General features: G+C 42.3%; 1 protein-coding gene across 6 annotated transcripts in view; it reads right to left on the reverse strand.

Moving 5' to 3' along the window:
* Nucleotides 1-25625, reverse strand: part of LOC110527459 (nck-associated protein 5) — a 176654-nt gene that overhangs the window by 65160 nt on the left and 85869 nt on the right. For all 6 annotated transcript variants that reach the window (XR_016497109.1, XR_016497110.1, XR_016497111.1 and 3 more), the window contains one exon: nt 13342-13475. Coding sequence is in view for 3 of the 6 variants with exons in the window: in XM_036982868.2 (XP_036838763.2) it covers nt 13342-13475 (134 nt within the window). In the remaining 3 variants the exon portion in view is untranslated. The remainder of the gene's footprint in view (nt 1-13341; nt 13476-25625) is intronic.

Below are 25625 nucleotides of genomic sequence, written 5' to 3' on the forward strand. Positions count from 1 at the left end.
CATCACAAATAGGACTGTCTTGGACAATTACCCCTGATAATCACATTTTGATGGTGTACTGATTAGGAATTATAGTGTTTTCTGAAGCTATTTAGCAGTAGAATTGGTGAGGACAGGGGAGGGAGATCCGCGAGGTTGTTTCAAGTGCTTAATGCTTTTGACGTTTGTATTACATTTTGTATGGTTTTATATGTAATCAAATAGAGTGAGAATGGTTTCAAAGATTCTGAGTGTTTATTTCATTTATCTCTAATAATAAACTTGGATTAGGATCATAACTGTAATCCATCGACAATTTCAAAACATCCTCAAGTCGCACATGTGCTGTATATAGTGTGAATATGATATCACTTCAATTCAATTTACATAGGGATAAAAAAAATAATCAGACTCTGGCCTAACAACTTGAGCCATTAACCTTGTCTATTATACTAAATGTAATAACATTGCCATTTAAAATCTGTTGGGAATTTCCTATTTTCGTGTGAAACACTTATCAACTCCACTAGATGTCAACCCAAACCATTAGCGCTGATAACAACCTTTGTGAAAAAAGATGCGAAAGATTATTTTTTTTGTGTGTAGAATCAAAGCTTAAATCTGTGTCCAAACAGCCCTTACTTAATGTGGTTACAATCTCATTGGTTGTAAATTACCTTCTATTGAGGACCTCGCTGGAGAAAAGGAGGGAGGAAGGGAAGGATGGAGGGAGGGATGGATGGATTGAGGAAAGCAAAGCCTGACTCGTTTGACCCCCAGACTGCACCAGCTGAATTTCAAACACGTCGGCAACAGCCAGGAAGTACAATTAAGTCTCCAATCAATTTCCAGGCCCAGGTATAAGTAAAACACACACACACACACACACACACACACACACACACACACACACACACACACACACACACACACACACACACACACACGCACGCACGCACGCACGCACGCACGCACACACACGCACACACACACACACACACACACACACACACACACACACACACACACACACATAACTTCAAGTAAATACAATGGGGGAAGGAAGCCAGATGTCTGAATGAGCTGAATGAGGTGTGTTTGACAAGTCGTCAGAACATGCAAACCATTGATGGACCAAAATGGCCTGGTAGAGGTAGAACACCCTGTGTGGCGGTCTCCCCTGCGTCCTGTGTCTCACATTACTCATGTCTCAGCCACTTTCAGATGGCCCGAGCATTGAAACACAGATTTGCAGCTTCCTGCCATTAAAGCCATGAAAACGTTCACCACCGCCCAGACTTCAAATGGGACGCCATTTTATCACCTGTCAATGACAACGATCAAGCGCTATTCCGGGTGTAGAACGGATACTAGTAAAATTAAATGAATTCTCAGAGGTACCGCTAACAATGCTTCATGCACAACCAAGGATTTAGCAAAAAGAATGACACACACACACACACAGATCTTTAAACGCTCACACGGATCAGATTGCCTCAGTCCGACTTACCCCATGTTGCTGAATTTGGGTCCATTCTGGTTCTTACAAACATCCCTTCTCCTAAACAATGCCACAAACACCGTGCACACTTCCCTAAGCTCCATGGGGACAAGCAGACGGATCAGCCAGCCTGCTCTCAGCACTCAGCTCTCAGAGTGTCATCGGATGACCCAGACACAGATCAAAATGTGAGTCCACTAAAATAGGCCAGTCAAGAATCATACAAGCCTGAGTGCTTTTCCCATCTAACAGACACTGCCAGCACGTTTGGTTGGTCGTTCGTTAGCTGGCCGCTGCGTTGGAATCATGAACCACACACAACCTGCCAGCCAGTCTCAACCAGTCTCGCTTTCTATGAGGTGGCCTGCCTTGTGGTGGGTTATTATCCAATCCCAACGCTGTCCCAATCAGGACCATAGTCTGGTAAGGGAAGAAGTCCAAAGGGAGGGAGAAGTAAAGGGGGAGGGAGGGAAACCCTTTCCCATATGTCCCATGTGAAGCCTGAGCCAGAGGAGGACAGCCCCTGCTGCGTCGACGCTAGGCTGCGGCTAGGCTACGACCAGGGATCAGGTCTGTGGCCACAGGGGGGAAGCCAGGATAGGGATCACTCAGCCAGGGATGAGTGTGAGGGATGGATGGATGGACAGCAGACATGGAGCTTTATTGGCTACCAGGGATTAGGGAGGCTGAGTTGAAACCAACACTTTCTATTGCTCTGTAAATCACTGCTGTGTTGTCATGGCAATACTGTACACAAGCAATAATAGCACAAATTGACAGACAGGAAGACAGACTGAAAGACAAACAGACTTATTTCTCAGGACACATATTACCATGATAGATAAAGAGTGAGACCACGAGCTCATGGGTTGGATTGGTCTACCTGGCTACTGCAGCCTCGGGGCGCATTGGGAAATGCCCTGGACCAGACTCCCACTCCATCAACACGGTATTGGGAGCTGAGCTCTCCCAAACCCCCATTAAGAAGGTTTGACAAAGGCACAATTTGAAAAGTCTTAGGGAACAATCATCAGGTTGTGGCTGGATTGGGGTCACGAGGGGTCACCATGACTTGATGGATAAATATTATCATTGCCTTATCTTTACCTGGCAGCAGCTCCAGGTAAACTCACCCAAACTATCCGACTCAGCATTCTTGAAGTTCCATTTTTCAGGTTGAACACTTTTTTCCACTAAATCTCCTCAACCTCTGTAAATGCATGTAATTGCCCGGCAGGGCGATAGATTAAGCTAAGCCACTTTTTTAAAATCCTGTTTCAAACTTTTGTTTTGTGTTTTTCGACCAGAATGGGTCATTGTAATGGGGACTCTACTGGCCTCTACCCTCTCCTCCTACCCTAGAGGGGACTGAGTGACCTGGACCCCTAATAAAGCTGACAATGAGACATGCATGGCGGGGAGGCAGGGGGACACCAAAGGGACGAGTGAGACAGTCAGAGGCCAGGCAGACCAAGGCAGTCATGTCACTGTTTTACAGCCTCCTGTTCTTCTGAGAGAGATAACGACAACCTCCAGGATGCTGCCACCATTTTCATTTCATTTGAGTGAAGTACCGTGTCACAAAGGGTACAATTCTCACAAACATGCGACCAAAAAGTCACTGCATGGACATATGGATAAGACTTGAGTTAATTCCTCTTGAAAACACAATCCTCTCGTTCTTCCACCTCTTGTCCCTCCTTTAGTTGAGGTTGGAGTTCAAGCAAATCCATTATGTTTTTTCCACATGTACATCTCTGGCCATAGGAAGCAGTTAGCAGTATGCTGGGAGCCAAGGGGCCCCATACGAGCAGAGGCCTCTAGCCCTCGGAGGCTCCCGGAGGATCTGTGATAGGGTGATAGGGTTGTGTGTGTGTGTGTGCGTGTGTGTGACTGCGAATATGCGTGTGAAGGGTAGCATGTGTGGCCCACATGCTGCACAGAACATCACTGACGGGCCCCAGAGGAGACACTTAGGGAGGATGACAGGATGAATCTGATTACTCCACAGCAAAACCAGGAGCACAGCTGTCCCCTAACCTCCTCAAACCTCCCCCTGCCTGGATGCTCCTCTTGGGGCATGGAGAGGAGAAGGTGGCCTGTGGTCAGGTTCTCTCCCCTCCACACACAACCTATCCCAGCTGAGGGCCTTGTACAGGCTCTTCTGTCATTCCCTATCATAAACATCTACTGTGCCTGGCATTGCTGCTATGTAATGAAGTACAGGGTCATTTCAAGATAGATTTGACTCACATATGGGGTTTAAATATGTTCATACATCTGTACAGTAATACCCAGAGACATATATTAAAAGATTTTGGCCAGGTTTTAGAGCGGGCGCCATGTTAACGCCTTTATTCTCAATATTTTGATGAGGTAGGAGAACGCCTCTGAGAATTCCCTATGAAATGACCCGCTGTAAACAATCAAAACAGATGTTCTTATTGGTCAGCATTTGGGATCATGTGTATCCAAGTCGGTACTGTGGACATCTTGATAGGTTTTGAAAACGATCCAAAATAAACAGAACAAGGCGGAAGCGTCCAATGACACTCGAGCAACAGCTATAGAGGAGAAAGTGTCGCTCTCGGGAACGTTCAGACAGAAACCTCACTGGCTCAACCTTCTAAATAAATGACTTTAGTGAGCGGCTATTAAGGCACAAGTGTCTCTATGCATTGACCATGTGTATCAGTCTACTTGCCTGATCGTGTGTTGACAGGTGTTCATATTACACCATAGACAGCTCCTGTGTGTCGTGTGTTGCCTGCCTTGCCTTGCTTTGCCTTGCCTTGCCTTGCCTTGCCTTGCCTTGCCTTGCCTTGCCTGCCTGCGTGACTGCCACAGACGAGTGCCACCGCCACCAGATCCATACAACTTCCATAAGGTCACTGCATATTCCATGTCACTGTGCCACAGGCAGTCTGCTGGTCTGCATCCTCCCCAGCGGCAGCCCTTTGAACAGTGGCAAGACAGGAAAGCCTTGATCATGTGTGAACCAACGGATGCCCTACTTTCACACAGGCTTGTAATCTGACCTCGTTTAGTACGCCTGTAAAATATCATCACAACCAACATGGTTAATCCGTAGCGGAAGGGAATTAGTGTGTGTGTGTGTGTGTGTGTGTGTGTGTGTGTGTGTGTGTCAGTGACTTAAGAGTGCAGATCAAAGTAGAGTATGTGTATCAACATGGAGGTCTTGGTTACGGACATTGTTACAGATAGCACTGTGTAATCTAACACACACTGCAATACGTATATTTTTATAAACGGAGTGACCTCTCCTCCACTGTCACCACTATACAGTAATGATAGACAGACGGTTACATCTGAATGACCAAGTCTCCAAGTTGATCAGCCTCTGAAATGTCATTTCAAAACCTCCCCTAATCCCCCTAAATAAACACAATCATTCCAATTCCCCGACTACGTTAGAACTCCTGTGACTCGGTTAATTGCGGCACAAAGGAGGGTGGGGACGGAGAAATGTAATGAAATCAGCAACTAACAAACCCTCTAATAAAGTGGGTGGTTTAAATATGGAACTGACACTTATTATCAGTCTAACCGTCTCCCATCTGTCGCTAATGTGTCTGACGGCTGTGAGTGGAACACCAAAGTCTGACGGCTGTGAGTGGAACAGCAAAGTCTGACGCCTGTGAGTGGAACAGCAAAGTCTGACGGCTGTGAGTGGAACACCAAAGTCTGACGGCTGTGAGTGGAACAGCAAAGTCTGACGCCTGTGAGTGGAACAGCAAAGTCTGACGCCTGTGAGTGGAACAGCAAAGTCTGACGGCTGTGAGTGGAACAGCAAAGTCTGACGCCTGTGAGTGGAACAGCAAAGTCTGACGGCTGTGAGTGGAACAGCAAAGTCTGACGGCTGTGAGTGGAACAGCAAAGTCTGACGGCTGTGAGTGGAACACCAAAGTCTGACGGCTGTGAGTGGAACACCAAAGTCTGACGGCTGTGAGTGGAACACCAAAGTCTGACGGCTGTGAGTGGAACAGCAAAGTCTGACGGCTGTGAGTGGAACAGCAAAGTCTGACGGCTGTGAGTGGAACAGCAAAGTCTGACGGCTGTGAGTGGAACACCAAAGTCTGACGGCTGTGAGTGGTACACCAAAGTCTGACGGCTGTGAGTGGAACAGCAAAGTCTGACGGCTGTGAGTGGAACAGCAAAGTCTGACGGCTGTGAGTGGAACAGCAAAGTCTGACGGCTGTGAGTGGAACACCAAAGTCTGACGGCTGTGAGTGGAACACCAAAGTCTGACGGCTGTGAGTGGAACACCAAAGTCTGACGGCTGTGAGTGGAACACCAAAGTCTGACGGCTGTGAGTGGAACAGCAAAGTCTGACGGCTGTGAGTGGAACACCAAAGTCTGACGGCTGTGAGTGGAACACCAAAGTCTGACGGCTGTGAGTGGAACACCAAAGTCTGACGGCTGTGAGTGGAACACCAAAGTCTGACGGCTGTGAGTGGAACAGCAAAGTCTGACGGCTGTGAGTGGAACAGCAAAGTCTGATGGCTGTGAGTGGAACAGCAAAGAGGCTGTTTTTTCCTCAAGAAACCACCAGATGTGCGGGGTGAAACAGCGCCACAATCAACTCCGCAGCTGCTCCGACCGAGGGGCCCTGTTTGAAATGCTTCAAATGGAATTGGGTGTTTGATTAGCCTAAAAGGGCATTGATCTCTGAACGTGAGTGCACACAAACACCGAGCTCATTGGGAATCAGGGGAATATGTGTGTTAGCTAGCTCGCTGTGGCCGGGTGATAACTTGCCGGTACAGCTGTGGGCCGGAACGCGCTAACACGTTAACGAGGTAAGCACATGACCATGGTCTGTGGTGTTTGTATAGCCTGACCCTATGGTCTCTCTCCTCTCTTCCCCTCTCTCAGTCTGTGGTAATTGTGGGGGCCAGCTTCAGCAGTCTGAAACCAAGCATGACTCTCCAAACAACACGTCTGGACTTGAACGTCCATCCACTCATTCCTGCCTGCTTACATCATCCTACCCCCCCCCCCCCACCCACCACCAGTAACGTGCAGACAGAAAACTCCACAGAGTTGTAAATCTAGACCTAGAGTCATCATCTGCTGCTGTTCTTAGTATTCACAAGCCTGTAGTCCATATGCCTCCCTTATCCTGACAAGGAACTCAACTTGTAGAGACAAAGCTGATTCAAAGTCAAGAAGGAGAGCGTGGATAAGTGTCTTGGAGTTAGGCCATTGATTAGTCAGCATATTATTGCAGGGGGCCAGGACCTTATACAAAAAAACATAGGCTTTAGTGTGCAGGTTTAAGAGTTCTCCAGCATGCAACTGAGTACTCCCGGAGTTTCCAAAGTTCTGTCTCCAGAAAGGTACATCAGACAAGTGTTGAAGACAAATAGAGACAGTGAGAAACAGAATGAGCCTGGATCTTTCATTACCTGAAAACTGCTTCCCTCATCTTCAGGCCAAGCCCTAAGTGGAAGCCTTTGATGGGGGGCCCCAGTGGCCCCCGGGTCCATGTCTGTCCACAGGACATCCTGTCTGACTGTAGGGAGAAGGGAGGGGTGGAGGAGGGATAGACTGCTGGGGGTGATGTGACTCAGGCTCTCCTTACAATCCAGTCCAGTCAACCTCTTGTAAAGTCCAAACGGCCACCTTCTTTCACCTCCATCTCCCGCTACTTGTCCATGTAACTCTGCTTCTGTCCTACTAACTGTTCAAACTTCAGCCCTCGAGAAGTTGAGAGGGCTCCTGTTAGTTGGTTTCCCGTTGTCCTCTGTCCTCTCTCTACAGTGTCAGGCCCCTGTGGGTGTAAATAACCTACAGGGTGGACTGTGTGGGCTCTAAGTCTTCCACTAATCCCTGAGTTTTAATGACGACCAATCTAGAGCTAGCTCCCTGAGGGCTGACCCAAGTCAGGGGCCGACCATGTGACCTTCCTGCTGGGGTTTCCTCCCCTTTAATGCTCAGCTGGATAGGGATGGGGGAGGGTGTGTGTGTGTTGGTGGGGTTCGAGTGTGTGAGTGACCAGTCCCTTAAGGAATGCAGACCTGCTGATCTGAGGACAGACATGAACACAAAGGAAAACAAAAAACTGGGAACCGAGACTATGACGTCTTTTGTGTATAAAACGGAGAAAAAAGCCAGACGACCAACCACTAAACGATTGTTTCGATCAGGTTCCTGCCCTTACATTCACCTCCCGAAAAGAAAGCACCGAGGCACATCAGGAAGCACACACACATCCCCGCTGGGGTTAGTAAAAAGCTATGCTTCCCTGGGGTTCGTCTGGCACCACTCTTAGGCTTTCTCTGATGTGTGTTTTCTCTATTCCCTGATCAGAGTGAAGGACGGAGGGAGACAGCGAGATGCCATGGATCTAACAAGAGCTCATTAACATAACTCTCTCATATCAGCACACAACACCTTGGTTTTCCAAAACAGGAGATTGGAAAGCAACTTGGTCTCAGAGCATTTCGTATTATTCTGTACATAAATCTGGGACACTCCATTTAGTATGATATTTTATATTTCAAATGGTATGCATTCATTTGTGGATGTCCATCACCAATTTCGTATGATATGTTACGAATTACAATTCGTATTATATATGATGAATTTGCAAAACATAATATATATTACGAATTCTAACTAGGTGGCTAACTTTAGCTAGGCTAGGGGTTTGGGTTAGGAGTTAGGTTTAAGTTTAGAAGTTAAGTGTAGGGTTAAAGTTAGGGGAAGGGTTAGCTAACATACTAAGTAGTTGCAAAGTAGCTAAAAAGTAGTAAGTAGTTGAAAAGTTGGTAATTAGATAAAATGCTCAAGTTGTCCGTGATGAGATTCACACTCAAAACCTTTGGTTTACTAGACGTCACATTTGGGTTGTTAGACGTTTGCATTATACGCCTACCCATCCACCCCGACCAACCACCCTACTTTTGTTTCTGTCTTAAGTAACCATACCAAACATAACATATCATACTAATTTGAGTATTCCGAATGTACGTTTACTATGTTACGTCTAGTCTATGAAACCAGGCTGTGGAAAGACGAAACTAAAACAGACTCTCTAATAACTTCACAAAAAAGGGTGTCCTGTTATGTTAAGGAAGTTCGACTGAAAAAATATGGTTCTGTTACATATAGACAGACATAACATATTATAGCCCTTTAAGACAGGCCCATAAAGGCTCATAACATGTTATAAAGCATTATTCCTCAAGGCTATAAAAATGTTACCAAAATGTTGATATGTGTTTGTGGTATTTTATCTTTATCCAATTTAGAGGTCCTATTCTAACCTTATTTCAATGCACTATCATCATTGAATGTGACTTCATTTTGATTTATTTCACCTTTCTTTCATCAGTTAAGAACAAATTCTTATTTACAATGACGACCTACCCCGGCCAAACCCGGATAATGCTGGGCCGATTGTGTCCCGCCCTATGGGATGTGATACAGCCTGGGGAGCCACAATTAACAAAACTCAAATTAATTGTTGCCAAGGGTCAAATAGATTCCAGTCTATTTAAGGGTGTTTTCACATACAGCCCTCTTTAAAATAAACTATCTCAGTCCTCTTTAAAGTGTACTCTGGGTAAAAAAAAAAATAGCAAAAGAACTCAGTTCTCTTTCTATTCCTACTGCCCTTGTCTTTGAATGAGGACTCAAATGTTTTTCCAATTCACTTCACTTCACCTATTTTGTGGCCTGAGTCCTCTTTGAATTCACATCTTTTTAATTTCACCTTTATTTAACCAGGTAGGCCAGTTGAGAACAAGTTCTCATTTACAACTACGACCTGGACAAGATAAAGCAAAGCAGTGCAACACAAACAACAGCACAAACAACAACACACATTGTTATGTTTAGAAAGGAACTAATATTTTTTTTCCAACATTCACTCAATGCATTCTGGGTTTTTACAAAGTGCAGGACAAGCAATTCCATCAGAACATGTTATCAGACAGCTAGATATACCTACTCACATTTTGGAAGCTAATAGATTGCATTTAGTTAAAAGATGAGACATAATATTAATGATCAGAAGATCATTTTAACAACAGAATAAATAACAGAAGAATAACTTCAGATTAAATAATGCTGTAATTGAAAATTGTACACCCAATGCCCCTTTAAGAGCAAGCATTGATTCACCAAATATGTTGTTGTCTTGCTATGCTATTCAACCCGCATAATCAAACAAACAGTTTACAGGCTCTCATCCTATAGATCATATATTGCAAAAGAAAATGATCTGAACATCGTATCAGTACGAAACTCCACACAAATGTTGCAATGTCTGTGCATCGCTAATCAATATCCAAAAACAGCACGTTTTTTCTTCCAACCTACACGGCATCATCTTCTCTCTTTCGTGAAATCAATGGGAGGAGTTACGTCAGAGGAAACGGTGTTGCAGTAGTCCAGTGTGTTATGCCGGAATAATGAGAAGCGAACCCGGGGAGCTTTGTGTTCACACTGCCCTAAAAAAGGAACCGGACAGCGGAATTCAAGAGAACCGAACTCGGACCACCTTTTGAGATGGTTTCAGTTCGGGTTTGCTTCAGGGCCACTTTTGAGGGGTCTGATTTCCTTTGGAGTGTTTACACTGCACACAAAACATCTGCAAAAATGGTCTCAAAGGGACCAAGTGTGAAAGCACCCAAAGAGATTGGATATCAACCTCCATAATTCCTGGATATTATCTATGAGACACATTCATGGGGTGAGGCTATTCTCTTCTGATGAGAAATGAATGGTAGGCTATGTCTGCATCCCAAATGGCACCATATTCCCTAAATAGTTCACTACTTTCAAGCAAAAGTAGTGCATTTTGATGTAGAATATATGTTGCCAAGATGTATGTAGGGCACATAGGTTCTATCCTTGACAAGCAAAGAAACAGGTACAATGGAAGGTTATTTCACTGGAGAATCAGATTTTAGTGGGATAATGAAATAATGCAACTATAAGATGGCACAATATGCTCAATCATCCTGAACTAAGCACTACACACAATGTGTGTGTGTGTGTGTGTGTCAGTGACTTAAGAGTGCAGAGCTGGCATTATCAAGTGGGTCAATGGTTCAGGCTGAAGACAGTGTGGGCAGCCTGCTGACTGACTGGTTTGCTGGCTGGTAAGCTCTTAATTAAAGTGACCACACAGATGTCCCATCTGCCACTGCGACCACCGCCACACATTTCTGGCTCCCATGTAAACATAATAATCCAATGAGAGGCCAGGTACACACACACATGCAGGGATACACGCAAATCACACACACACACACACACACACACACACACACACACACACACACACACACACACACACACGTACACACTAACATGTACACAATAAACACACAAGCACACACACACACACGCACCCACACCGAACCCACACCCGAACCCACACCCGAACCCACCGATGCAGCCAGACACTCCAACATACAAAAACAAACATTATGAATTCAACAAGCCACTGAGTCTCTCTAAAGCCTTTTAGCTCCTCTGTGTCTGTCACTGCAGGGAAACCACCTTTAATAGGCACTGAAAAGTACAGAAACAAGAGCAATATAATGTAAAAAAAAAACACATTTCTAGCAATCCTTGTTGAAATTACTGCCATCCACCACTACTGACAATGAGCAATAGAGGGAGAATTACACCAGCAATGCCAAGCACTTCATCTCCTATAGCGTGTGGTGGGAAGGTCTCTTTTCGCTGAGCATTATAAGGACATAATGGAATCCCTGTCTACATTGTTCTTCCACAGTCTAGGGGCCGAGGAGGCATGCAGTCATCCACAGGAGTCACAGCCAATAAGAACAATCCGTCTGGAGAGAGGCAACCGCCCGGCGACGGAAGCATCTGTCACAAAGGGACTAGAGCAGGACCCAATCACAGATAGGCCTAATATATTTTTTCCCCTACACACATACATGCACACCCAGTCTAGCCCGCCTCACTTATTCGGGCTATGGGACATCGGGCATCGTTATGCTAACTCCATCAGCTGATTCATTGGTCCGCGCCAGTGATAGCCCAGAATATAAACAGATCTGAGATCAGCCGGGAGTCTGGATGATGTGACAGAACACATAATAAGGCTATGGCTGGTTGAGTCAGACACTGATTGGGGATCAGACTGATGGCAGACATAAATGAGGCAGTCACAGAGGCAGTCAGGGAAGGGCGAAATGAATAGGGACAAAGACTGGCGACAGGCACTTATGTAAACATGATACGATGTCGCCCCCGCTCACTGACTTTTATTAGATCTCTGTTTTGAATGATCTGTGCCTGACTCCTCAGGCATTATTCCATATTGGGGGGGGGGGGGGGGCAGCTAGCTACTATACAGATACACAATAGCATGTCTGAGCTGACTGTGTTCTCTGTGCTGACTGCAAAATCTAATCCATACTGTACGCCCACATGGATAAAGGAATTCCACGACAGAATGAATATGTTGATGGATACGCATACAGATATATGGTGACAGGATGCCACAGCCAACGCTGAACATGATACAGAGTTGTGGGGCATGGGTATGTTGAACTCGTGGGCTGGAATGACAATGGCCCGTGCTGATGGTTTAACCACTACTAAGCCATTAAGTTTGACACCATATAGAATCATTGGGATATAAGTTCATTAACATTTCATTGATGTGCATTGCAGTGTGTTAGCCATCAAAGCTGTTGTGAATGCGGTTGAGTGAAGCGGGTGAGTTGCCATAGTAGCCACTACACTGTTACACATCTGACATTCCTTGGAGGCGTGGGTCCGAATCCCACTTCTGACACCATTGTTGCGATTTTGGGGGATGCTTAAACTCCAATCGCCTTGACCAAGGGCAGCGACAGTAGCCACTGGCCCACAAACACCCTTGGTGTTTGCGGTCTTAAGAACGTCAGACTTCTTACAATACTACTACAAAACTTAGAGAAGAAACACTTATACCATTGTTAGACTTGTACCATAGCTGTACTGACCCCATAGTTAAAACACTACATGACAACTATGACGACCCACAGAGTTCAGAGGTCATTCTGAGCAACTAACTCCAGACAACTAACCCCAATACAATGTCACACTATTTTAATAGGACAGATTTTCCTCTGCCAATTTAAAATGGGAAGATCAGCGCTCATTCTAAAAATCCACGGGTTATTCTCGTGCGGCAGTGCGTTGAATGACTATCTCCTAATTATGACATCAGTTCTGAGCTGAGTGGTGAATTTGCTTACGTCACACCTCAATGAGGCTGCAGTAGGATGTAAATGATCCTATAGTAAAAGGGGAAATGGACTGTCGACGCAGTTGTCATTCTTCGCGGTCAGAGAACTGACAAAGACTTCACCATTCCTTCATTTGAAATGTTGGAGAGATACATTTTTTTTATTTTATTTCAATACAGTCAAGGTTGACTGATGAAGTGATACACCAAGAGATGAATGAAGAGACGGTTTGAGGAGAGACGGTTTGCAATAAAGATGTCTCAACACAAAAGATTTAAAAACAGAGATGGCTGTGTAAATTAAAATTGGCCCCTAGTTTGAAACCCGTGGCAAAGTCTGTGGCATTAAAATCTTTGGCATTATGTCAATGAGTATGACAGTGCAATCTGATGGTAGCATAGACAGAATTTATCTAGGCCTATATAGGTTGTGTCTGACCTGTGTCATGCTACAGTGGTACAGTAAGCTGGTGGTGCCTACTGGTCTGTTGTCATGGAAACGTTGCCATGGCGCGTGGGACGGCGGTGTGTGTGCGCTCATGTCTGTGCCTGTGTCAGTGTGTATGTATATATGTGTGTGTGTGTGTGTGTGTGTGTGTGTGTAGGGGCTGCATGTTACCTGGAGAAGTGCTGCTGTAGCGAAACCATCTGCACTCGGCCCAGCTCCGACTCGTCCGTCACCTCCCGAAGCCGCTTCTCACTGTCCAATCGCAGGCGTCGCTCTTCCTCTAGCACGTGAATCAGCTTTTGTCGCTGTGGGAAAAAGGACAGAATCAGGTTGGCTGCTGGTTGTCAACAAAACAGCTAAATGTAACAGGTGTTGTTACTAGTCAACAGGCAGAGAGATAGAAAAGCCACCAGCAACATAGACCAAAGTCTGTGACTATCTACATGTCACAAATATCTATTTCATAATATCTATTTCATCATTTCCACTTCATAATATCTATTTCATAATATCTAGTTCATAACATCTGTGTCATAACATCTACAGTTGAAGTCAGAAGTTTACATGTACTTAGGTTGGAGTCATGAAAACTCGTTTTTCAACCACTACATAAATGTCTTGTTAACAAACTATAGTTTTGGCAAGTTGGTTAGGACATCTACTTTGTGCATGACACAAGTAATTTTTCCAACAATTGTTTACAGACAGATTGTTTAACTGTATCACAATTCAAGTGTGTCAGAAGTTCGTACACTAAGTTGACTTTGCCTTTAAACAGCTTTGAAAATTCCAGAAAATGATGTCATGGCTTTAGAAGCTTCTGATCAGCTAATTGACATAATTTGAGTCAATTGGCGGTGTACCTGTGGATGTATTTCAAGGCCTACCTTCAAACTCAGTACCTCTTTGCTTGACATCATGGGAAAATCAAAAGAAATCAGCCAAGACCTTAGAAAAAAAACATTGTAGACCTTCACAAGTCTGGTTCATCATTGGGAACAATTTCCAAATGCCTGAAAGTACCAAGTTCATCTGTACACACATAAGTACGCAAGTATAAACACCATGGGACCACGCAGCCTTCATTCCGCTCACGAAGAAGATGCGTTCTGTCTCCTAGAGATGAACGTACTTTGGTGCGAAAAGTGCAAATCAATCCCAGAACAACAGCAAAGGACCTTGTGAAGATGTTGGAGGAATCAGGTGCAAAAGTATCTATATCCACAGTAAAACGAGTTGACATAACCTGAAAGGCCGCCAGCAAGGAAGAAACCACTGCTCTAAAACTGACATAAAAAAGCCAGACTACGGTTTGCAACTACACATGGGGACAAAGATCGTACTTTTTGGAGAAATGTCCTCTGGTCTGATGAAACAAAAATAGAACTGTTTGGCCATAATGACCATCCATTATGTTTGAGGAAAAAGGGGGAGGCTTACAAGCCGAAGAACACCATCCCAACCGTGAAGCACAGGGGTGGCAGCCTCATGTTGTGGTGGTGCTTTTCTGCAGGAGGGACTGGTGCACTTCACAAAATATATGGCAGGAAAATTAGGTGGATATATTGAAGCAACATCTCAAGACATCAGTCAGGCAGGAAGTTAAAGCTTGGTCGCAAATGGGTCTTCCAAATGGACAATGACCCCAAGCATACTTCCAAAGTTTTGGCAAAATGGCTTAAGGACAACAAAGTCAAGGTATTGGAGTTGCCATCACAAAGCCCTGACCTCAATCCTATAGAACATTTGTGGACAGAACTGAAGAGTGTAGAGCAAGGAGTCCTACAAACCTGACTCAGTTACACCAGCTCTGTCAAGAGGAATGGGCCAAAATTCACCCAACTCATTGTGGAAAGCTTGTGAAAGGTTACCCGAAACGTTTAACCCAAGTTAAACAATTTAAAGGCAATGCTACCAAATACTAATTGAGTGTATGTAAACTTATGACCCACTGGGAATGTGATGAAATAAATAAAAGCTGAAATAAATTATTCTCTCTACTATTATTCTGACATTTCACATTCTTAAAATAAAGTGGTGAATCTAACTGACCTAAAATAGGGAATTTAGGATTAAATGTCAGGAATTGTGAAAAACTGAGTTTAAATGTATTTGGCTGAGGTGCATGTAAACTTCCGACTTCAACTGTATATCAAGACATCCATATATATAGTCAACTTCCCATGGCCTTGTAGTCTATGTTGATGCATCCACTACAATATTCACTTTCAATGACGCATATGATGAAATGTACATTACACTTCTATTGTAAGACAGCCATAGTCAGCTACCCATGGACTTGGTGGCTATATGCTGTGTAGGAGGCAGATGGCGGTTGGGCCAGTATCTGAAAAGTTGCTGGTTTGAATACCCGAGCCAACAAGGTGGAAAGAATCTCTCATTCTGCCCTTGAGCAAGGCAGTTAACCCCCAACAACAACTGCTCCGGGCGCCGTTGACTTCGAATCTGAGGGATTGGGTGAAATGTGGAAGACACACTTCGGTTGAATGTATTTAGCTGTGCAACTGACTAGGTATCCCCTTTTCCTTCCTTCCTTTCGAGGCATCCCCTATAACTATAGCCTTCACTGGGAATGATATATATCATGGAATGTCCATAAAACGGTTATCAGTATCTGCGTTTATTCGAGGCACGATTTCCCTTTGCTATAGTCACAGCCCCTAATATTGTACTGTACGTTATAGTGTTCAAGTGAAGAGGAAATGCAGCCACTCTTGGCAGACATGAGGAGGATATGCCCAATTTCCTCTTCAGTTTTCTCCTCAATTCATGCACATTAGTTGGAGAACGAGGTAGGGGCAGTGTTCGTTTCACTTGGTACCATTATTGTGTTCAACACAGTGTCACGGCCTCTGTTTTTTCTATCCAGAAGTAAACATCCTTATATTTTGGCAATAAGCTTATTACACCCTCGACAGAGGGAGATGGTTGAGTGGGTGAACCTACTGTACGGCTAAGAGGCTTACCCAGCATGCAGTGATCAATTTGTCACTTACTGTAACTAGGTAGATTTTGCCATATGGAGACAGATTATAGTTCAGTTAGTGTACTAACTTTCTCCAAATCATGTCTTCAGTGTTATAGTATATTCAAGTGAAATCCCCAAACTCAACTAGCTTGTAGAAGTTTAGATGTAAAGCAGGCAGTGTTTGGCCCCACAAAACTTTATCACAGAACCCCGACATTATCTTTGACTCGAAACTTCTTCCTTGACATGGTCATGCAGGAAGGCAGGCAGGCCGCATAGCCTTTGAAGTGTAGAATCTGAAACGAGGACAGTTTCTTCTTTTGGAGTAACTTCTGAGGCTTCAGGACATAGTGCATGTTCCAATTAGGGTCATAGAAAAAAAAATGGGATGTTCAGAAGCTTTTCTGCTTTTAGAGTCTCTGTAGCAAAAGTTGATCATCTTTCAGCAGTGAGCCTGCAGTGGAGTCTTTAAAAACCATGTTTAGTAAAGACAAATCTAGCATTAGTGCAGTTGTTTTCCACTGTGATTCTAGCAGCAGGGTTTAAGCTTTAATTTACACTGAGTGTACAACACATTAAGGACACCTGCTCTTTTCATGACATAGACTGACCAGGAGAATCCAGGTGAAAGCTATGATCCAGGTGAAAGTTAAATCCACTTCAAAAGGTGTGGAGGAAGGAGAGGAGACAGGTTAAAGGAGGATTTTTAAGCCTTGATACAATTGAGACTTGAATTGTGTATCAGGGTTAGGTGTCACGATCGTCGTAATGAGCGGACCACGGGCAAGCATGATTGAAGTTCCACATCTTTATTTCAGTGAAACTTTACACAAAAACAATACACCAATAACGACACGTGAAGAAGTGGTGCACATGCACAAACACAACACAATATCCCACAAAGCAGGTGGGAGATAGGGCTTCCTAAATATGATCCCCAATTAGAGGCAACGATTACCAGCTGCCTCTAATTGGGAACCATACAAAACCACCAACATAGAAATACACATTCTAGAACACCCACCTAGTCACACCCTGACCGAAACCACTATAGAGAATCCAAGGGCTCTCTATGGTCAGGGCGTGACATTAGGTCAGAAGATGTACAAGATTAGCTTATTACCACAGCTGCAATAGGATTGTGAGTTTGCTCAACAATTATTTATTTTTTTAAAGCATACTCACAATTCTATTGCAGCTGGTTGCCTTACAATTGTATATTTGAATCAACAACGTTTTATTATTACAGTGCAGAGTGCTGCATTACACTGGGTATCCATTTTGTGCCATGGCAACTTGGACAGCTTTAGGAGCTCGAATTAGAAACATGATATTGTTCTCCTGAACTGTATAATTCCAAATGCAAATAGATGTTATGAAATACAGTTGAAGTCAGAAGTTTACATACACCTTAGCCAAATACATTTAAACTCAGTTTTTCACAATTCCTGACATTTAATCCGAGTAAAAAATCCCTGTTTTAGGTCAATTAGGATCACCAGTTTTTTTCCTGAGCTCTTGGCTGATTTCTTTGGATTTTCCAATGATGTCAAGCAAAGATGCACTGAGTGTGAAGGTAGGCCTTGAAATACATTTTCTGGAATTTTCCAAGCTGTTTAAAGGTACAGTCAATTTAGTGTATGCAAATGTATGACCCGCTGGAATTGTGATAGAGTGAATAATAAGTGAAATAATCTGTCTGTAAACAATTGTTGGAAAAATGACTTGTGTCATGCACAAAGTAGATGTCCTAACCAACTTGCCAAAACTATAGTTTATTAACAAGAAATTTGTGTAGTGGTTTAAAAACGAGTTTTAATGACTCCAACCTAAGTGTATGTAAACTTCCGACTTCAACTGTATATTACTATATGGATGTCTTACTATAAGTCTTACTATATGGATGTCTTATTATAAGTCTTACTATAAGTCTTACTATATGCATGTCTTACTATAAGTCTTACTATAAGTCTTACTATATGCATGTCTTACTATAAGTCTTACTACATGGATGTCTTACTATAAGTCTTACTATATGGATGTCTTACTATAAGTCTTACAATATGGATGTCTTACTATAAGTCTTACAATATGGATGTCTTACTATAAGTCTTACTATATGGATGTCTTACTATAAGTCTTACAATATGGATGTCTTACAATATGGATGTCTTACTATAAGTCTTACAATATGGATGTCTTACTATAAGGTTTACTATATGGATGTCTTACTATAAGTTTTACTATATGGATGTCTTACTATATGGATGTCTTACTATAAGTCTTACAATATGGATGTCTTACAATATGGATGTCTTACTATAAGTCTTACTATATGGATGTCGTATTATAAGTCTTACTATATGGATGTCTTATTATAAGTCTTACTATAAGTCTTACTATATGCATGTCTTACTATAAGTCTTACTATATGGATGTCTTATTATAAGTCTTACTATATGGATGTCTTACTATAAGTCTTACTATATGGATGTCTTATTATAAGTCTTACTATAAGTCTTACTATATGCATGTCTTACTATAAGTCTTACTATATGCAAGTCTTACTATATGGATGTCTTACTATAAGTCTTACTATATGGATGTCTTATTATAAGTCTTACTATATGGATGTCTTACTATAAGTCTTACTATATGCATGTCTTACTATAAGTCTTACTATATGGATGTCTTATTATAAGTCTTACTATATGGATGTCTTACTATAAGTCTTACTATATGGATGTCTTATTATAAGTCTTACTATAAGTCTTACTATATGCATGTCTTACTATAAGTCTTACTATATGCAAGTCTTACTATATGGATGTCTTATTATAAGTCTTACTATATGGATGTCTTACTATAAGTCTTACTATATGGATGTCTTATTATAAGTCTTACTATAAGTCTTACTATATGCATGTCTTACTATAAGTCTTACTATATGCAAGTCTTACTATATGGATGTCTTACTATAAGTCTTACTATATGGATGTCTTATTATAAGTCTTACTATATGGATGTCTTACTATAAGTCTTACTATATGCATGTCTTACTATAAGTCTTACTATATGGATGTCTTATTATAAGTCTTACTATATGGATGTCTTACTATAAGTCTTACTATATGGATGTCTTATTATAAGTCTTACTATAAGTCTTACTATATGCATGTCTTACTATAAGTCTTACTATATGCAAGTCTTACTATATGGATGTCTTATTATAAGTCTTACAATATGGATGTCTTACTATAAGTCTTACTATAAGTCTGACAATATGGATGTCTTACTATAAGTCTTACAATATGGATGTCTTACTATAAGTCTTACAATATGGATGTCTTACTATAAGTCTTACTATATGGATGTCTTACTATAAGTCTTACTATATGGATGTCTTACAATATGGATGTCTTACTATAAGTCTTACAATATGGATGTCTTACAATAAGTCATACCATATGGATGTCTTACTATAAGTCTTACAATATGGATGTCTTACTATAAGTCTTACAATATGGATGTCTTACTATAAGTCCTACTATAAGTCTTACAATATGGATGTCTTACTATAAGTCTTACAATATGGATGTCTTACTATAAGTCTTATAATATGGATGTCTTACTATAAGTCTTATAATATGGATGTCTTACTATAAGTCTTACTATATGGATGTCTTACTACATGAATGTCTTACTAAAGTGGCAAGAAAAACTATGTGAACCCCTTAGAATTACCTGGATTTCTGCATAAATTGGTGATTACATTTGATCTGATCTTCATCTAAGACAACAATAGACAAACATAGTGTGCTTAAACTAGTAACTCACAAATGTAGCATTTTTCTATGTTGTCTATATTGAATAGATAATTTAAACATTCACAGTGTAGGTTGGGAAAAGTATGTGAACCCGTAGGCTAATGTCCTCATCCGTAAGCTAATTGGAGTCAGGAGTCAGCTAACCTGGAGTCCATTCAATGAGACGAGATTGGAGATAGAGCTGCCTTGCCCTATAAAAAACACTCACAAAATTTAAGTTTGCTATTCACAAGAAGCATTGCCTGATGTGAACCATGCCTCAAACAAAAGAGATCTCAGAAGACCTAAGATTAAGAATTGTTTACTAGCATAAAGCTGGAAAGGGTTACAAAAGTATCTCTAAAAGCCGTCTCTAAATGTTCACCAGTCCACCGTAAGACAAATTGTCTATAAATGGAGAAAGTTCAGTGCTGTTGCTACTCTCCCTAGGAGTGGCCATCCTGCAAAGATGACTGCATGAGCACAGCATGTTCAATGAGGTTAAGAAGAATCGTAGAGTATCAGCTAAAGACTTACAGTAATCTCTGGAACATGCTACCATCTCTGACAAGTCTACAATATGTAAAACAATAAACAGGAATGATGTTCATGGGAGGACACCACAGAAGAAGCCACTGCTGTCCAAAAATAAAATTGCTGCACATCTGAAGTTCGCAAAAGAGCACCTGGATGTTCCACAGCGCTTCTGGCAAAATATTCTGTGGACAGCTCAAACTACAGTTGAGTTGTTTGGAAGGAACACACAACCCTATGTGTGGAGAGAAAAAGGCACAGCACACCAACATCAAAACCTCATCCCAACTGTAAAGTATGGTGGAGGGAGCATCATGGTTTGGGCTGCTTTGCTGCCTCAGGGCCTGGACAGCTTGCTATCATCAACGGAAAAATGAATTCCCAAGTTTATCAAGACATTTTGCAGGAGAATGTTAGACTATTTGTCTGCCAATTGAAGCGCAACAGAAGTTGGGTGATGTAACAGGACAATGACCCAAAACACAGAAGTAAATCAACAACAGAATGGCTTCAACAGAAGAAAATACGCCTTCTGGAATGGCCCAGTCAGAGTCATGACCTCAACCCGATTGAGATGCTGTGGCATGACCTCAAGAAAGAAGTTCACACCAGACATCCCAAGAATATTGCTGAACTTAAACAGTTTTGTAAAGAGGAATGGTCCAAAATTCCTCCTGACCGTTGTGCAGGTCTGATCCGCAACTACAGAAAACGTTTGGTTGAGGTTATTGCTGCCAAAGGAGGGTCAACCAGTTATTAAATCCAAGGGTTCACATACCTTTCCCACCCTGGACCTGTGAATGTTTACACAGTGTGTTCAATAAAGACATGAACATATATAATTGTTTGTGTGTTATTAGTTTAAGCAGACTGTTTGTCTATTGTTGTGACCTAGATGAAGATCAGATCAAACTGTATGACCAATGCAAAAATGCAGGTATTTCAAAAGGGTTCACATACTTTTTCTTGACACTGTATGGACATCTCCCTATATGGACATCTCCCTATATGGACATCTCCCTATATGGACATCTTATAAAGCACAAGTCCCATCTCCTGACTTCCGTCTGTTCTATGTACTGTTGTCCTGAATAGGGTCAGTTAGACTGCATCTGGATAGAAACACTAAAAGAGGCCTCCCGGGTAACGCAGTGCTAGCTGTGCCACCAGAGATTCTGGGTTCGAGCGACCGGGAGGCCCATGGGGCGGCGCACAATTGGCCCAGCGTCGTCCGGGTTAGGGAGGGTTGGCCGGCAGGGATATCCTTGTCTCATTGTGCACTAGTGACTCCTGTGGCGGGCCGGGTGCAGTGCATGCTGACCAGGTCGCCAGGTGTACGGTGTTTCCTCCGACACATTGGTGCGGCTGGCTTCCGGGTTGGATGTACATTGTGTCAAGAAGCAGTGCGGCTAGGTTGGGTTGTGTTTCAGAGGACGCATGGCTCTCGACCTTTGCCTCTCCTGAGTCCGTACGGGAGTTGCAGTGATGAGACAAGACTGTAACTACTACCAATTGGATACCATGAAAAGGGGTAAAAAAAAAACAACATTTTTTTTAAAACACTAAAAGGTGCTTAATAATAAATACATGGGTCAGCCATTAAATATATAGTGCTGAGTCACTAATTTAGTGAATAACCTTGTCCAAAATCAACTAGTTTCTTCACTCCATGAGGAATAGAGCCTTAGAACAAACAAAGTAAGGCCTTTCCTTCACCTCTATTAAAAAATATATAGGTATAAAATATTTACCTTCGTGGCTATCACATATAAAACATGAGTTCATTTGAAAAAGCAAAACTTAACCAAGCTTTTTTAATCATCATTATGTTATTTCTGATATATGCAACACTACCAAGATCTTGTTCATTAGGTTGTCCACTGCATGGTAACCAAGATGGAATTGAAAGCAGACAATTTCACAAGACAAGTACTGCAGGGCCATCTAGTGGCTATTGAACAACACACTAGCTCAAGCAGCGTGCAGGAGAGGAACTAACCAAGGAGCCTACCATAGCACAAACCAGGCTCCTTACCACATGAATGACACATTTCAAACCTCAATATATACTACTACGGAGGCCTTAATATAGCAAATCTGTATTACTCTCAAATCAAACTACCTATATAACTGTACATCAAATCAACCCCTATACCCTACCCATAGTCACAACTAATGGTCAGTGTGAATATAAAATCAACCCCTATACCCTACGCCTAGACACTACTAATGGTTAGTGTGTACATCAAATCAACCCCTATACCCTACCCATAGTCACAACTAATGGTCAGTGTGAATATAAAATCAACCCCTATACCCTACGCCTAGACACTACTAATGGTTAGTGTGAATACCAAAACAACCTATATACCCTACCCATAGTCACTATTACCCTACTACTATTACCCTACTTCCCCCCCCCCCCCCCCCCCCCTACTAGCACTGACTTTGCTGATAGCTACTGTATTGATGACTGAGATATGTGGTTGTCTTAAGATGAATGCACTAACTGTAAGTTGCTCTGGATAAGAGTGTCTTTTAAATGACAACAATTAAAACATGTTCATGTCTAAAAGAGAAAGACAAAGTAACACTGAATGAAAAAGGTGCCCCACACTACTGCAACACCACAACCAGGACAGTTTCCAGGCAAAAATATATATATAATAAATTAAATACAAAACAATGACAAAACCGTTTTTTTCTCAAGAGGGGGGGGGGACCTTTTGGCTCCTTCAGTTGTGAGCCCAGTGTGTTAGAGTTGAAACCGTCCAATAAATAACCATGTTTCACTCTAACTCTGTGACTTGGCCCAAGACTTTAATCCGCTGGAGCAGTTGAGCATTAAACCCTATTCACAACTAAAACCAGCCCCAGCTCTTCAACACGGCCGTAAATCCAGGGATACTATGTGGAGCGGCTTTTACGCACCAGGGAGCCTCTCCATCACACGTAATGGCTGCCGTAAATAACACACCACTACAGGAACATAAACCCACTATCACAGGGCTGGTGCCAAGTTAGAGCTGGACCAAACCCAAATGAGTTCCTTCACCATGACTAGTTAGACCGGAGTTGAACAACTGAACATGAGTTTGAGTAATCGCTTTAGAAAGTTTAGTGACCTTTTTGGAAACTAGGCCTTTTCTCTTTCAGAAGAGACGGGTTTTCTATCATAAAAATGAGCCAACTCTAACATAAACAGGTTTAAACAAAAACATCTAATCAGAAAATGAAAGGTAAATTGCGGTATTTTGATCTAATATTTAAGGGATTCAAGGAGTTACAAGCAATTGACAAAACATATTGTACTGGACTTATTGCAACTTATATGACTTGACATCAAAAATGTGTCGACCGATTCTTCAAATACCCACACTAATTGCCTAAAGATGTTTACTGTATGTTAAAATCACCTCTATATGCAAAGGTCCAATTTGCCTCAAACACAACTGCAAATGACACTGTTCAGTGATTTGGCCTGGGTTCCTACAATTGTCCATTGTCCCTGCCTTTTGTTCACCACATCTACTTAAAAACACCCCAGGCACAGCAACCATGCAATAAAAAATAAAAAAATGTATCAGCCCCAAATGGCACCCTATTCCCTACATACTACTCGATAATCTCCCTAAGGGCCCCGGTCAAAAGTAGTGCACTACATAGGGAATAGGGTGCAAGTTGGAACGTTGCCCTACGTTTGCATACTAAGCCCTGCCAAGAGCTTCGACAACAACACACTTATAACAGCATACATTATATTAAAGGCAGTCTTCTGCTTTTGTTCAATGTATAATTTCTGCCATTTAACAAGGCCCAGATCCGTTAAATCCAACTTTAAGATATCTTTATGTTGCCAGACAATCCTAGCGAGACATTACAGTATTTCACAGCTGAAGTATTTACTGTCCACAGACTTTATATGCGTATGGCAATTGGCCTTGCCCCGTGATACCGAGCCTGATAATTGAAAGCATACTCTAACGTGCTAAAACCAACCACGAACATTAAGCTGAACATTAAGCTGCAGCTAGACTAGACGACATTCAGTATTGTCAAAAAGAGGATCAACTCGATGTGAGAAAAACTGTTCAGGCAATCAGTAGAAAAACTAGCATTAGCATTCTTTCTAAAGCAATATTTACTTTGATGTCTCAAGTGACAAACAAAAGGATTATAACTCTGATTATGATTAGCTTGCATGGCAGTAACCTGTCTGCACGGATGTTCTTCCCTCTCTGTCCAGTAGATGGCCTTCTCTTCCCAAAAAAAACATATCTGTCAAGGCCCATATACACAAAGTGTCTCAGAGTAGGAGTGCTGATCTAGGATCAAGTCCTCCTTGTCCATATAATCGTATTCATTATGATCTAAAAGGGAAAACTGATCCTAGAACAATAATGAATCGGTTACTTTTGTCACATTTAATGTCTCCTTTACTCTTATCAGTCATATAACCTGTCAGATGAGATAAATTATGGTCCTGCTGACTCAAGGTTTGGAGAGTGGCTCTGCCTAGGGATTGTAGCTGGGTATTCAGGATTAACTTTGAATTAAATGGGATTATCATGCTATTACCTGGGAAAGTAGGGCGGAGAAATAAGCAAGGCCAGTGATTTCATCCAAATATTCCTACAGTATTGTTCGGTGAAGAGTGAAACATTGGACTACCTAGTCAGTTGCACAACTGAATACATTCAACCAAACTGTGTCTTCCGCATTTAACCCAACCCCTGTGAAACAAGGCACGGGTTTTGGAGCTGGGTGTATGCATACGATCCATCATTATCAAAATATATACATACGGTATAAACATAGAATCATAACTTCAAATCATGTCTCTGTCATAATATACAGCATATGTAACTGGGCTTGATTGCTCCATGCTACAGTAACCCAGTTGCACTTGACACAGTCCTAGCATGGCTGTGTAATTCTACAATATTGTGTTGTCATTTATTCATAAGGGACAGACAGACAGGGTTCTCAGTGGTGAATTACTGGACCTTCCGTAACCCCCTGATACCCCTCCATGATCCGGAGGAGATTTTAAATTAATTAGAGACGACTGCGTCTCTCAAGGCCACATTGTGCGCCAGCTGCAGTCTGTGCAATGTTGTCAGCGA

The sequence above is a fragment of the Oncorhynchus mykiss genome, chromosome 7 (assembly GCF_057628025.1).
Source record: "Oncorhynchus mykiss isolate SJ-2025 chromosome 7, ASM5762802v1, whole genome shotgun sequence".
Taxonomy (NCBI): Eukaryota; Metazoa; Chordata; class Actinopteri; order Salmoniformes; family Salmonidae; genus Oncorhynchus; species Oncorhynchus mykiss.